General features: G+C 39.1%; 1 protein-coding gene across 2 annotated transcripts in view; it reads right to left on the reverse strand.

Annotated features, from left to right (window-relative positions):
* SLK (STE20 like kinase) overlaps positions 1-16,851 on the reverse strand; it is a 45,822-nt gene that overhangs the window by 27,429 nt on the left and 1,542 nt on the right. For both annotated transcript variants that reach the window (XM_083505047.1, XM_083505046.1), the window contains exons 3-4: positions 2,513-2,677; positions 812-860 (exon numbers count right to left, since the gene is read on the reverse strand). In XM_083505047.1, coding sequence (XP_083361173.1) covers positions 812-860; positions 2,513-2,677 — 214 coding nt within the window. The remainder of the gene's footprint in view (positions 1-811; positions 861-2,512; positions 2,678-16,851) is intronic.

Below are 16,851 nucleotides of genomic sequence, written 5' to 3' on the forward strand. Positions count from 1 at the left end.
AGTGAAATAAGGGAGGTGCTGCAGAAGGAACAGTACTATTAAAGTTCCATAAATTATTCTGGCCTCCAGCTTTCCCATCAAAGCTAAAATGAGAGATAAGAATGGCCTATTGGGGAAGTTCAATAAGTCCTGCTGCTCTGGTAACTAGGATGAAGTAACACTCTTTTGGGGGTTTTACTGTGGTTTTCAAGAGGTCTTGAAATGAACTCCTTTAGTGAGATCAGAAACTACTCTTTCCTTAAGGCCTTTCTTAGGAGTGACAAAAGCTTTTTATTTTGGAAGGATTTTAACTACTAAATTAATTCCTAGGGTAGATTTGGTAAGTAGTGTATTTTGTGTTAAATGTATACAAATGTTTAAAATCACAAGGACCGCCCGTCCCCAAATGAACCAACCTGAACCCTGCAATCCTCATTTGAGGCCCTTTTTTGCGTGCTTCTTCCATGGGAGGTCTGAAGGGTGGCAACACAGAGTGGGCCTTTTCTGCAGCGGCTCCCTGCTTGTGGAGGGAGGCTCACCTAGTGCCTTTGTTACGTACCTTTCGGCACCAAGCAAAACATTCCCCTTCTCCCAGGCCTTTTGCTAATTAAACAATCTGTGGCCTTTTAAACTGTGTGTGGTGTGGTTATTGTTTGTTTGTATGCTATTTTTTGTGTTTTTATATTGTAAACCACCCCATGATCCTCAGATGAAGGGCAGTGCAGAAAGTAGATAAATAAATAGACAGACAGATATTTTGGTACACAGTATAACCAAACTGTTAATATGCAAAATTGTAGCTTTCTTTTGCAAAACGTAATATTGTACTTGCCCAACATTACTGCATCTACAGCACCACCAGCACAGAATTCAATCAGGATCTGCATATAAAAAATAAAATAATCTATTTTTAAACTTCCAAGTATTGAGATTTAACTTTGGCTAGTCAGAGCACCGAAGATAAATCAAAACTCCCCTAACCAAGGACTCAGCTAGATGGGTAAAGAAAAAGCTATTTTATGTGTTATATATGTGATATAACATTGTGCCACCAGATGGCGCTGTGGAGTCCTACTTAACCTGTTTTCCCTGTTTAAATTTACAATACATTTAACTGAAACACTCAAGTATATCAACATTTTGAGGCTTCTGATGTTTGACTAATCAGTCACTCTCTCCTTTCCTCTTTGGGTTGTGAATGTTTGTTGATGACAAAAGATGGCAGGCTTTTACTGGCCATATTGCTTGCTTTCATTTATAGAAAAGAAGAACTCTGCATCTGATATTTAGCAAGCAGCAACAATAGAAAACCTAGCATTTTGTTACTGTTACAATGTGTGGGCACACAATGAAAAACATTGCAATTCCTGTCCCAGACCAACCCTCAAACACTCTTTCTAGGGAGGCTATATGCTTAAATCAAATTGAGCAATGCTTATGGGCAGAACTGTCTATACCAGGGTGGGGAACCTCAGGCCCACCAGCTGAATGTGGCCCTCCAAGCCTCTTATCTGGTCCTCAGGGCTTTCTCTAGGTCTCACACCCCTCCCCTACAGGTCTAGAATTCTAAGATTTAACAAATTGACCTTATAATATGCAACTCCCCCATTAGCTAAAATTTTAAGAAGGCAACAGACTTTGGAGGGTGGAAATTCCACGAAAATTCTGGAAACCCGGGATTGAGGCTTATACCCCCATGGTTTTCTGAATGTAGTAAGCCACAGTAAACAAAGTGTGGCCTGCCTAGTGCAGGTCAGGCTCTCTGTGTATCTCTCCCCCACTTAGGAGGGTAAAGGGGACCCCTGACCGTTAAGTTCAGCCGCGGATAACTCTGGGGTTGTGGTGCTCATCTCGCTTTACTGGCTGAGGGAGCTGGTGTACAGCTTCCGGGTCATGTGGCCAGCATGACTAAGCCGCTTCTGATGAACCAGAGCAGCACACAGAAACACCGTTTACCTTCCCCCTTGAGCGGTACCTATTTATCTACTTGCACTTGACGTGCTTTCAAACTGCTAGGTGGGCAATAGCTGGGACCGAACAACGGGAGCTCACCCCGTTGTGGGGATTCGAACCGCCAACCTTCTGATCGGCAGACCCTAGGCTCAGTGGTTTAGACCACAGCGCTACCCGCCCACCTGTCAGTTGGTGAAAATGATCTGTTCCTTTCACCTAGGCTGGCAAAAATAAAAGCCCAATCCATCACATTTGAGAGCATAAAGATTTTTACAATGAAAGGGCAAGATATAAGTACTCTTAAATAAATATATAAATTTAAAGTAAAATATCTTATTTTATGAATTGAGATCTCTAGCAAAAGCTTTTGCCTTAACAGCAAGCATATTTAGGTCTAAAGTTACACTCCAGAAGGTTTAAGCACCCTTTCCTCCACTGTCAACAAACTGTACATATGCAAACAAAAAGTACTAATTAAACACCCATATTGTACTGAAGTATTGTTTTGTCAAGTCATAAAGACACTGTAATTTCACATCTTTTCCTAAAGTACAGGCTCTGAACAACAGCAAATACCTACCCAAAGGTTGTTTTCATAATAAAAGGCATCTAGAAGTTTGACAATGTTAAGATGATCACAGGATGCTAGGATATCAATTTCAACCATGTAGTCTTCAAGTTCTTCCTCAGATTTAGTATCAATCACCTTTGCAGCAGCAAGCACATTTGTTTCTTTGTTCTGAGCCTGGAAAATACATTGAAACAAAATTCTGGTCAGTTGTTTTACTTGTTCCAATTTATATAACTTTATGAGCACTTCCCCATCTTCAACAGACTCTACAAAGAAGCATTAACATTGTAAAATGTCTATGTTTTAATTGCCCTCTAATTCATTGTCTCATCTCTCATCCAGCTTTTACTGTTACTGGACTCTTTGGGGAGTGGGGAAAACAGTCTACAAGTTTATTCCTTCCTGCATTACTAAAGTACCTGAAGGCAACAAAAAGAAGGGGAGGGTGATAAACAACTGAAAACTTTAAGGTAATATTACACACTGCTTAAGTCTTCCACATCTGAATGTGGAGGTATGTTCTTGTTTCTGGTTAATCCTAGACGAACTGCATATGAAAGTAGCAACCCACATAATATGTAAGACCTAAGACACAAAGTACACCTTTGTCTCCTTGTAGAGGTTTAAACACATCCACAAGTAAAAAAATGACACACAAGGTGAAGGCAAAACTGTGAACTAGTGTGATGTTCTACATCACTGATAAACACACACAGAGAGACACAGGTTGCCAAATACAGGCCAGGAAACAAGTCAACAAAGTTGTGAGGATACAACCAGGAAGAAATGCCACCAATAAAATCGGAAATACTCAACTTCTTGGGTTTTTTGTTGTTGTTAGGGGGTGGATATTGTAAAGCATGATGGCATTAACATGGTGTCAGGCTAAATGCAGCGTTTCATTGTGCATTCTGTGGGCTTTGGCTCTCTTGTGGGCTTCATCTGTCTTCATGGCTATTACATGCCTCTACTGTTTTGAGTGCCGTTTCCATATCAACCACTTCAGCATTAGCAACAGACTACCCAGTGTATTTGTTGCGGTTCTTTTCCTTCCTCCCAGACATGGTTACTTACAAACCACAAAGTTATATATACAAAACTGGCAATAACCTGAAGCATTTAAAGCAGTTTGGATTTCTTTCATCTCATGTATTAATTTCCCTATGGAGGGCATTAAGCCAAAGTGTCCTAGAATTCCTTTTGGAAAGATTTGTTGACATAAACTTGACTTTTACCTTGCCATATCCTTGATTATTATGGAAGCGAATCTTCCGCTCCTCTCCCCTATCTTTGCATGTAAATTTCCTGTATGTGACAATGTTATTCTGTTATATTGACTTGTTTATTAGTGTGCATATTTATGTATATCTTTAAAACAAATACACACTTGTCTGGTTAAGAATATTATTTCCCTCACATTTCCAGTAGCTCCATGGGCCGTATTCACATTTTCTAAGCTAAAATGAAACACACCTCATTTTTACCTTTTATATCAAGGAAATCAGTGGAACAAACAAACAAAAGTTGTACATTTGCAAGAGCTGTCAAAACAGCAGCAAATGATTCAGAGTGGAAGCTGCAGGTTCACCTTTAAATGTGAACATCAGTTGCAAAGTTAAAGGTTTGGAGAGCTGGAGTGTTGGAAAGACTAACTGGGCTGTGAGTTTGGATGGATGGAAAACTATTTATTTACTTATTTGCTTACTTGCTTCTTTGGCACCCAGGGCAGATGTCCTGTCACAACCCTGGCCTATTGTGACATGGAACAGATCAACCACCAAAGCAAAATTCCATATTTTCCCGTGTATTAGATGAGGTTTTTTGACTCAAAAATCATGTCATAAAACTGGGGTTGTCGTATACACAGATAGTGGCATGGGGGGGGGGAGCTACGCGCTGCCAGCTAGCCAGCTAGATGGCGGGCACGCAACTCCCCCCCAATGCTGCTGCGGGAGGCGCGTGCTCAGGGGAGCATTTCCCGCAGCTACATTGAGGGGAAGCTGCGTGTGCCAGTCAGCTGGTTGATGGTCCACGCTCTAGGGAGCTTCCTGCCCACAGTGGCATGGGGCGAGCGGTTGCCCACTTTGCCAACCCCCAGCAACAGCCCTGCTGGGGTGATGGCACAAGTGCAATTTCCCCTTTAAAAAGCTCAACAACTTTGGGCCATCTCCCCTCATTTTCTTTAAAGTTAGTCCCCCAAAATACGGGGCATCTTATACATGCGGGCATCTTATACATGGAAAAATACGGTAACATGGAAAAGGAGACGTAGTAATTCCACACACTTAACATAAGTCAACTGTGTGATGCAGTAGCAGCGAAAGGGGTGGGGTGGGGGGGAAAGGTAATGCTATTCTAGGCTGTATCAACAGAAGTATAGTGTCCAGATCAAGGGAAGTCCTGCCTTATTCTGCCTTGGTCAGACCACACATGGAGTACTGTGTCCAGTTCTGGACACAATTTAAAAAGGATATTGGCAAGCTGGAACGTGTGCAAAGGAGGGCAACCAAGATGATCAAGGGTCTGGAAACCAAGCCTTATGAAGAACGGTTGAAGGAGCTGGGTATGTTTAGCCAAGAAAAGAGACTGAGAGGAGATTTGATAGCCCTTGAGATATTTCAAGGTGGCTATCACATGGAAGAGGGAACAAGTTTGCTTTCTCCTGCTCTAGAGAAATGGCTTCAAGTTACAAGAAAGGAGATTCCAACTAAAGTTCAGGAAGACCTTTCTGATTGTAAGAGTTGTTCGACAGTGGGACAGTGGTGATGGGCTCTCCTTCATTTGATGTTTTAAGCACTGGTTGTATGGCCATCTGTCATGAAGAAGAAGAGGAGTTTGGATTTGATATCCTGCTTTATCACTACCCGAAGGAGTCTCAAAGCGGCTAACACGCTCCTTTCCCTTCCTTCACCACAACAAACACTCTGTGAGGTGAGTAGGGCTGAGAGACTTCAAAGAAGTGTGACTAGCCCAAGGTCACCCAGCAGCTGCATGAATGTTAGTTGAGATTCCTGCATTGCAAGAGATTGAACTATGGGTCGTTTTCAATTGTACAGTTCTATAGTAGCATTACCTTAAGTCCCCTGTGGCTGGAAGATGCTGCCCACAGAAAGGAACGAACTATTTAGTATGCCTGCAAGAAGCAAATCTGCAGCTTGACTTCTATCACTTCAATTTGTAATGCTCATTTTATTTTTTTGTAGTGGTTTGTATAACTGCATTGGTAATTTAATTTTGGGGAGGAGATGTCGCAGAAACCATAGTTCAGAGATGCTGGACTTTTTTTTTAAAAAAAAGGAAAACATCTCATTTACTTTATTAGTTGATCTTCAATGGCTGTTCAATGTGGTTTGTGCATGAATCATTCCAGATTGTAAGTGGGCCTCCCTAAATAACTGCAAATGCTTTACTGAGTGAATGACAGACTCACAATGCAGCTTCAAAGTATTGGGAAAGGAAGTGATGCACCAAACCAAATAAATCAACAATACTCCACTCATATTAGATTTTTGTTACTGTGATGGAGTCCAGATTTTGCTTTTGTAAGCTATGGCCAGTATTTTTGCTGGCCTAATAACCGACCTAGGTGTCATGTAATACTACTGATCTATATCAGGAATGGTGAATCTTTTTTATATCCTCATACACACATACTCATAGAAGGGTCTAGATGAAAGTTTCCTACCCCTGTTCTATATGTAGGGAAACCCATCATTATAAGCTACTGAAAATAAACCAGCATATCTAAAGACAATAGCCTTATGGGCCAGTATTTGTTTTCTGTGGAGAACTGCTTTCTGTACAGTCACACTGATCTCCAAGATCTCAGTCTTTCCAACCCAGCCACCCGCTAAGATACTTTAAACTGGAGGTGTGTAGGACTTAACCTGGGACCGTCCACATGTAAAGCATGACAAAGCAATAACCTCTTCGTTTTAGGAATTTTTTCAGATCTTCCCGTTTTCCAAAACATTTTCAAGCACTCAAGAACATCTATCAAGCCTAGAGTCTTGTACCTTAGAGATCAGACATGGGGACAGTGAATGCAAATAATATTTGTGTTATGCTACAAGAGTAAATCTGTGTACAGATAATTGTGTAGTACGGTCTCCACTAAACGATTATGGAGGTTAAACTGTGAATACAGTTGCAGAAAAGCTTGAGGAATGAAACAAAACTCCGTTGTTTTTCTTCCATAGTTTCACTGAACTATGAAGTAGTAACTAGCATCAATATAAATGTAGAAGTGAATCTTATCAGTGAAAAAAAATGACTAGGCTAACTTCCAACAGTTTCCGCAAGCATATTATACAACTTTTTAAGTTGTCACTTTATTCCTCTCACATTCTAACTCTCAGTTTACCAGCAGGACCATCTCACATGCTTTCCTCATTAATAGGCGAACAAACAAGTAACAAAACTGCATGACTAGCTTTTCAAGTACTACTTGTAAAAGAGGCTTTATACAAGAATGTGTACTAGGCAAACACATTTATCACACAGTGATTCATTTTTCCTTCCACAGAATTAAAATCAACTTTGAGAAACAACAATTTACAAATAATTTTAAGCAGGGTCTAATTTGAAAACTGCATTGATGTTGAATAAGTGTCAAGACTTTAATTTATAAAGTTACAAGTACGTAGCATAGTTCATGGCACAAAATCATAAGCATATATTTTAATTATGCATATATGTATGTATTTATAGTCTGCTTTCGTAAATGTTTATCAAGGCAACATACAACATGCAAAAGGAAAATTAATTCAGTAAAGCATCAATAAAACACCACTAAAACACCAGAAAATATTAGGTTATAAGGAAAAATATAATGTAGTAAACATCTATATAAACAGTTTTCATACAGCATTTATCTCCCTTGAATGGCCTATTTGAAGTTAGCTGAATTTGAAAACATTCCATTATTTCCAAATAGTAAAAATACAGTATTACAAGTCTGTTGAGCTTAATAGGACCATAGATTGAATGCTACAGACTCGATGCAAGAGCTCCTTTATAAAAGCTGCTGTTGGCAGAACAGAACACAATTATACGCAGAATTGAGAAGATTTTTCTCCAAGAGGTGATAACTGTGCTCTACCACTTTGAGTTTCTAACTTAAATGTGATGTAAATTAAGAAACAAAATGTACTGCATCTATATGCATAAAGGCAACACACCTAAGCATAATTCTGCAAGTGTTACTATTTTATCCATAATTATCAAGCTTTAAGACTATATTAAAGTAACTATTATGTTTGGGTCAAAATGTCTTCTTTCAAATGGGTAAACTCTTATTAACATAAGAATGCTAAAACAAAGAAACAGGCAACACATTAAGAGTGGACTAGGAAATTCTATGTAGGATTATGGAGATTGCTTAGGTAACAATCTCCTCCCCATGGAATTCTATTGGGGGCAGGCTCTCCCGACCCTCCAGAGCAGATTTAAAGAAGATACAGAGAGTACCAGCCCTGTTGCATCAGTGGGAGTGTTCGCACTGCTAGTAGAATGGGATGACTGAATTTGACCCTAAGGCTGCAACCCTAGAGTTTTCTATTTGAGGGGAAGCTCCATTTAGTTCAGTGGCACTTATACTTCTGGGCTGATGTTCACAGGATTGCACTGAAGGGACAGATTCCTTAACTTTTTGCCTTTTATATATCCTTCTAACTGTCTGCCCCTACTAGGTGCAGATTTTCCATCATCAATCAAGTACATGGAAATAGCCTCTTCAATATTTCCACAGATTTCTTTCTTCTGTTGCACTGGTTAGTATTACTGTATCTGTCAAAGATTTGGGAAATCATGCTATCAGTAAAAGTGACAAGAGCCAGGTCAATACCCTTCCTGCAAACAGACACTATTTATTCTTTCTCCTCATCTTATCTCTTCCGTCTGCCATCACTCTGAAAATAACTTTAGTGTAAATACTGCTGGTGCTTGGGACACTTTTGTGCATCCTGACCAATCATCTGATTTGAGAACCAAGGGATTAGGAAATCTGGGCACACAATGCAATTATCAGACTTTCCTGCCCCCCATGGCATCCAGACAATTCTAATGCAGGCAGGATAGAACTTTACATGCCATTTCCAAAGTACTTCCCAAAACAACAGTGCAACAGAAACTATGTATTGGGCTTATTCACCCTTGTGGCTTCAAAGTCATTAGCTCCAATGTTAGAAGCCGCAGGCTTCACACATGCACACAATTCTTTCATTATGACACACTGTGTTACACATGACAGTGTTAAGGAGATTGCATGCATTGCCCTTTGTCTTAAAAGCATGACTTTTTAAACATTGGTACAAAGATAAAAGAAGCTGCATGCATTTTCCAAAGCACTGTCCAGTGCTAAGCACCATCTCCACTGCAAACCAAGACAGGATAGTTAGTGGGTGGTGGCAGAGTGAGGGGAAAGGAGCCAAGTGAATGAGAAGCATGAGGGTGAGTGACGTTTACTTAAGATCCTTAAGAGGTTGCCATCCACAACTGCCATTAATTCAGCTAGCTGGAACCAATGTAAGTTGGAACCCAACAGCAACTGATGGCCAAAGATTCACCATCCTGCTTTAGTATGTAAGGCTCAGCTGAAAGCTCCTATGTAGAATTGGGATGAGAGTGGAGGGAAAGGGAATCCCCTGAAAAGAATTTGGAAGTGGAGAAAGTACAACTTCTGCCTGGAGTTATTCATAGCAGCTGACATTTTTACTAAAATCCCTCAGAGTGATGCAATATTGCTTGGTGGGATGGGACTGATGGCACTAGGATCATTTCAGGACAGTAAAAGCAAATCTTGCACCCCAAGGATTTAGTCTTCTCTTCAAAAATTGTCAAAGTATCTCCATTTTGTTGCACAGAAAGGTTAAAGCCTAATACTTTTGTGGACTATGTACTGCCACATTAACTTTCTCACTATCCCCTCCCTCTTGCCTATTTTTCAGCTAACAAAAACATGGACTGTGCCTAATGAAGTTTAATCTAATCTCATTGCTGCTTGCCTTCCAGCAGGCAGCTAAGACTTACAATTATCTATGCTCTGGTCACATTCCATTTATACAACATATACATGGGGCTGTCTTTAAGCAATGCATCTGGTTCAAAAATAAGTAGTTAGGCTCCCAATGAGGATGGGCAAAAAGAAAGAAGAAGCAGCTTGCCAGTCTCAAAATGACTGCCAATAGCTTCCAATCTATTTAAGATGACAATTCAAAAACAGATTTTAATCTTTTTCAGGCAAGCCTCCCTATGAAGAAAAATCCATAATCAAAATGCTACAATGGAAAAAGCATTTCCATCTGTATTAGTTCCCCAACAGTAGATGAGACTAGGCCATACTTTCCTACAGTTTTGCTGTCCCTGAGTAACCAAGAGTTGTTCAGTATTCTTTGTGACAAGGAGGTAGCTGCTCCTTTACTGGCTGATGGGTTCAGACTGGTCTCTCCTTACCATGATAAGAGGAAGAGGGTGCATCCTCCCAATGGCCTTTGGCCCCCGTGCAAAAGGCAGAGTTGGAGTACACAGCTCTGCTGTCCCAGGACAAATGTCTTCATAAAAAACAGAATAAATTATACTAATGCTTTTAAAAAGATGGCTTAGATTCACAGGTAACATATCTACAGATAAATTAATATTTTAAAGCAACAACCTAGAAATCTATATAAGGTTAATCCCATATTCTTGGCTGTATTAGAATACAAACCTCACATTATTTCCACATACATCTTGAGAGCAGAACTGCAATACACTTGGCATGATACAAATGTGCGCACTTTGTGACTACTATACTATACACTGTAATTCGAGGAATTAAAAAGAACAACCTGTTTGTTTGACTAAGTTGTGAGCAGAGGGAAATAGTGCTGGAAGCAGTAATGTCAACATCACAATATGCTAATAAAGCATTCTATGCAACTCAGAATTTTGCATACGAATGCCTCCTTAGGTTGCTTCAGTATCATTGACCTGCAGGGTGTTTTGTGTCACCTTAAAGACTAACAGTTGCATTGTCACATGAGCTTTCATACATCATAGCCCCTTTGTCAGATGCAATATTTATCTGCTTTCTATCTTCTGTCATTTCCAACCACAACAGCCACTATCTACTGAACAGCCTATTCATAATGCTTTCTTCAGAAAAAAAAACATGCCAATATAAAGCTTTTCAGTCTGGAGAAAGGAAATGGCTGAAAATTCTGTAACCCGAGGCAAACATTTGTTGCTATCCAATGTTCAAGCATGTAATATGATCACCAAGAGCAAGTTTTGCTTTTATTATAATGGGTTCCTTACCATTAGAACTCAATTAGAAGCCCCAGAGGAATATTTCTCTTCCTACTGATAAAAACCATATGCATAAAAATTGCCTTAATGAAAGTTTGAAACATTTGTTCACTTCAATTCAGGAAATAGTGTGTAAGATGACATCACATAACAATAAAATGACAAGAAAGATCAAACATCTAAGCTTCCAGAAGTCTGATTTAGTTTAATATAACTGCTACTTTTTCAAATTATAGTGAATTTAATTTGGATTCTTACCCAGATCAAGTTTGAAATGACCAAAATACTGAAACAACGAATTCTGCAAAGGTTTCCACATATATCAGTTAGTGAACTGCTTTGGGTAGCAGTCTCAGTGCCCTTCTCCCTAGTTACGAAAGTCACAACTTTCAGCTTGTTTTGTTGGGTTTCCTTTATTAGCTTTTATGAATTATATCAAATTTACTACTTTAAATTCAACTGAAGTTATCTTATTCTTTTAAAAAATCAAAATAAACACAACAGGGCCACAACATTTTGATTGATGGATTACTGACAACCCTGGATCCCCAATACACATCCAATCCATATTCCTCTTTGGAATATCTAGACCAGAAGTAGGGAATCTTTTTGGCTGGGGGAGCAGACCTTTACTTTCCGCCACCTTGTGGGTCAACTTTGACAGGTGAGTGGGGTGACCCATGGGGGTGGGGTCTGCTTTGCCAATACATTCACTGTGGGGAATTCAACTCCACGCCCAGCTCATACCTGATACCACTCAGTGATGTTAACTGATCGACAGTCAGTGTTCTTTGGTGGAAATGGGACTCATAGGTCTACTAGGACATCCAAGGGCAGAGGTTTCCCACACCAATCTAGACAGACCTCAAACCTGCCCATTGCTAACATGGCATTCTTTATAAAGAAATGAAAAGCACTATACTATTTATACAGTTATAAGATGAATAGTTATAGAGATACCTTTATGCAGCCTTGATACAGTTAATTGTATCCTGTTATAAAATCACGGGTGCTAACATTGGTAGCACTCAGAACCCAGCCATTAATCAATGGCTTTAAATAATTATCTACTCTTAGCATAACTTGGATATCACCTCTTATTAGACAGTAAATCAAGTCCCAGAAAATAATAGTTTACAGAATGCCTTTTTTTTTTTACTCAACAAAATGCAGGTTTTTAAAAAATAGGCTCAATTATGGCTTATAATGTAAAATGTTTTAATATATATTTATTCTGTCCTGAAAGTATATTAAATGCTATCAATATGTTGAAAACCATATCCTACCCATTCTGCTTATTATTGCAGAATTCCACAAGTCTCCTAGAAATCGTTTACAGAGATTAGAGGCCAGTCTAAGGCACAAAACTAAAAATGGATAATTAAGTGGAGAATAGCAACAGACAGCTGGAAGGAAAAATTAACTACTGTTTTAACAAATGCTTAACTGTACAACCGATGGTCATTTCCACATCTTGGGAAACAGAAACTGACAGATGGCAGCAATCTATAAAGTTTATTCATAGTTCCTTATTCAATTCAGAGATAAATATGCAGCATGAAAAAGAAACTGAAATCTGAGCAAATAAAACCACAAAATGGCTTTAGGAAATCCCAAACCATGGCACTAGGAGACTGCTCAGAAAATAGTGTCCTAGAAGTGCTATATTCAAGACAAAACTGAAATCATGAGTTTTTTCTACCATAAAAATATATTTTAGCAAAAATATATACATGAACAGCTAATACGCCCTTTTGGTACCTTGCTTCCTCCTCTTAAAATAAATGTTTGAGGTTAACAAGAATTAACTCATACCTTGGAGAAAATGACTTGCCTTATAAAGGGATGGGTGGATACAGTCTACATACACACTCCATGTACTGAAGTGTGAAAGAAAGACTCCAGATTACTCATGAGGTATACACCCAGCTCATAAGTGACTAATGAAAGATGGCAAGAATCAGCATGTACACCATACTTCCTTGATTTGAAGAATTAAAAATTATTAACCCTGGATAATATCAACTGCACTATTATGCATACTGATATGCCATCTTGGGCTTCTTTGGGAAGAAAGGTGGGATGTAAACTAATAAGATTTCTGTGCTTGTGTATAACAGAGGAAGTTAGTTGCTTTTGTTTTCAACTCATTGCAGGAATTGAGAATGTTGTGTCTGATGTGCAATAATAGATAAGCATAGCTAGTCTTTTCTACTGTTATGAATCTTAATCCCATACTGAATCCAAGATTTCTGTGCTGCTCAGGAACATGAAAGCATACTCCATGATTAAAGCAAGGAATTGGATGATTAAAATATCAAACGTACAGCCTTAAACAATTATGGTACTTTTCACTAAAGTTGAAGAGAATATCACTGCATGTGCAAAACTTCCAGAAGCTAACATGATGCAATATGTTCAGGAGATTGGCATCTATAACTGTATGAATGAGTCATACAAGACACACTTTAAACCAGGGGTCTGCAACCCGTGGCTCCGGAGCCGCATGTGGCTCTTTTACACCTTTGCCGCGGCTCCGGGGCGGATACTAGCGAGGGGAGGCGGCGCATTGTGCGCCCCGACACTCCCCACTGTGGCGGGCGCTGTACTGGCTGTGATGTCGCATGGGGGCAGTGCGTGCGTTAGTCACGCACCGTCCCGACGTCACCTTCCTGCCCGCTGTCAGATCGCGGCTCCGGAGATATATTTGTTTTAAATGTCGCAATGGTTTTGCGGCTCCCAGGTTTTTTTTTTCTTCGAAAACGGGTCCAAGTGGCTCTTTTTGTCTTAAAGGTTGCAGACCCCTGCTTTAAACCATGTTCCACAGAAATGCTGTATCAGGATGTGCAATATATGGTGTTCTGGGAGTTGCTAAATCACAACTCCCATCATCCCTAGCTACTAACCATACTGACAATGGCTACTGGGAGATGGAGTCTTACAATACCTGGAGGGCCACAGGTTTCCCTTGTGCTATAATAATAATAATAATAATAATAATAATAATTATTTATTTCTACCCAACCCATCCGGCTGGGTTTCCCCAGCCACTCTAGGTGGCTTCCAACAGAAGGTTAAAAATACATCAAAACATCAAACATTAAAAACTTCCCTAAACAGGGCTATATCTCTCCACCATAATTTTCTAAAAGTAAAAGTGATTTTTTGGTAGTATTTTATGTTCCTCTTTTAATGCTAATGAAAAGCTAAAACAAAGATTTAGCTTTGTGTATTCCAACACTTACACTTTGGCTTTCTATGCAAATGCAGTTAAGGTGGCTAAATACAAAAACAAAACAATATAATCAAGTAGAATCTAATGAAACCAGCAGAGAGCAAACGAAATACTGTATTCAAAAAGTCTCAGTTAAAAAATGCCCACTGAAAGCAACAGTTTTCAAGGCATGTTTGAAAGCAGGTAATAAAGAGGCATATAAACGTCCCAGGAGAAATTATTCCATAACCTGGGTGCAACCATCGAAAAGGCCTCTCTCATTCCAACTAGCTGCACCTGTGTCAGCAGAAGGACAGCAAACCTCAAGCTGATTTGTCCAGTCCAGGCTGTCAGGGCATTTAAGGCCCAATCAACCTCTTGAATTGAGCCTGGAAAGAAATCAAAAGCTGTTAAATTGGTACAACCAAATTCCTGGTGACTCCAGATAACAGTTTCGCAGCAGTATTCTGAACCAATTGAACTGTGTTCAAGAGGAGCCCCATGTAGAATACTTTACATAATCCAACCTGGGAGTGACTAAGCCATGAACAAATGAGACTTGATCTGATTTCTCAATGAAAGGGTGCAAGATAGTAATAATAATAATAATAATAAATTTATTACCAGATAGTTATGTCACAGGCACCTGCATAAATAGGGCAGATCCAGGAACCACCCCCAAATCTATGAGCCTGATGCTGGGAGTGCAACCTGGCATATAACAGATTAAATATTTATTGCAAGAACAGTAGTACTACCAACCAAAACAAATGAGAGGTTCAGGGGAATCAACAGGATCACAGTCCTCCATCTCCCAGGACAGGTCACCCAACAGGGTGAACAAGGCAATCTCTTTTTTTAAATGATAGTTTTGCAATTTAAAATACACATCAACAATTCCTTTTACATTGACATATGTCTTCTACATTATTTTTCCCTGCATATTTGCATACTTTAAATAATAATTATTGACTTCCCTCTACCTCTTAACAGCTTCTTCTCACTTTATTTCATTTTCTTTTGTACCATGTCAAAATCCTAACAAACCTTTCTTTACAGCAAAAGCCTCCAAAGGTGATAACCACCATGGTGTATTTGGTTCTAATAACTTTTTGGTAACATTCCCAGACTGAGTATTTTCTAATTATATGCTCGAGGAAGCCTCTATGTGCTTTCACTCTGTTATAGCCCAAATACCCCTGCCAGCCGAATCTATTATCCCACCCCTCTATGTCCAATGTATTTGTGTTTTTCAAAATCATCCATTCCTTTGTCGAGCAAAGACATACAGCTTCATAGTATAATCTGAGGTCTGGCAATGCAAAGCCCCCCTCTGTCCTTTTTCACCGTCAAAAGTTTATACTTAATTCTAGGTTTTTTGCCTTGCCATATGAACTTTGCTAGTTCTTTCTGCCACTATTTAAAGCAGCTTGTCCTGCTTATTATAGGGATCATTTGGAATAAGAATAGCATTTTTGGCAGCACTGACATCTTGACAGTCAAGATTCTTCCCCATAACAATAGATTTAGTCTACTCCAAATTTCCAGGTCTTTTTTTATCTCCATCCATACTTCCACATAATTATTGATATATATATATATTTGTAGAGATCCAAATTCCTAGATATTTGATCTTTTTGAACAAGGCAATCTCAGTCCCACACCAAAATGAAGAGTACAGCACTGAAATACTATCATATGAAGAGCCCTGGTGAATCAGACCATAGACCCATCTAGTCCAGTAACCTATTCTCACTGCAACAACAAGATGCCTAGAGGAAGTTTCAAAGCAGGATCTGAGCACATTCTTCCCTACTTTCAAACGCCAACAACTGGTACACAGAGGTATACTACCTCGTACATAACGAAACTATAGAATTGGCTCTTATAAGATGTAGTGACAACCAGTAAACTGGATGTCCTTAAAAGATCATTCGTAAAATTAGTACCATGCACTAAAGAATGAGATGCCTGAAAATTGTATTAGTGCTTCCTCTGAGTGTGTTTTTCCTGAAAACACTTAATACTTGTTCTACAATCTCTAATATGCAAACCTCCCAATTCTGCTCTCTGATGAGCTCATGCTTTAAAATGCTGTTTTGCATATATTCACATATATTCCCCCAACCACCATAAATCAGCAATTCAAAACCAAAGGCATAGTACTGTATCTATGAGGAATGGGATTCTTCCTTTTAGGAGTTACTTCATAAAGATCTTGCTAAGCCTAAGCCAACTGTTTAGAAAGCAGCTTGTCATCTAGAGAAAGGAAGGTTGAAGTGATAAGCAGCACTTGCAGAAGTCATACAAAAACAATGTTATATGAAAAACACACACAAAATTGAGTATTTTCCCCCTAGCAATGTACTTTGTTGAAAGAAACTAATTTCATGCTTTCATAACAAACTGCATCTAGTAAGGCCTGCATTTTGACAGTGGTGAAATGAAGAGAATCCAGCATATATACATGCAAGAAACTCTTCTATTTTTTATAAATGAAATTCAAAACCGGTCATAGTTGAAAAACCAGCCAACAAGAAAAACTTTGCAATACCAAAGAGGGGGGAAAGGGTGGATAAATGATCCAATACTTTTCCATCTCATATTTCTATTATTCTAAACTGCGACAATTCATAGAATCAAAGAACTGTAAAGTTGGAAGGCTGGCATGATCAAAAGAAAAACCATGTTTGCCCTAAGATGTAAACAACAGAACAACCAAAATCATTCTAAGGATAATGAAATCTTTATGATATAATGAGATGTTCCCAAGTTACAGGTTATAGACAAAGACAGTGTTCATATTTCAGGATTACAGCAGGAATATAAGACAAAACAAAATTTCTTA

This window comes from Podarcis liolepis (assembly GCF_965112155.1).
Source record: "Podarcis liolepis genome assembly, chromosome: 5".
NCBI lineage: Eukaryota > Metazoa > Chordata > Lepidosauria > Squamata > Lacertidae > Podarcis > Podarcis liolepis.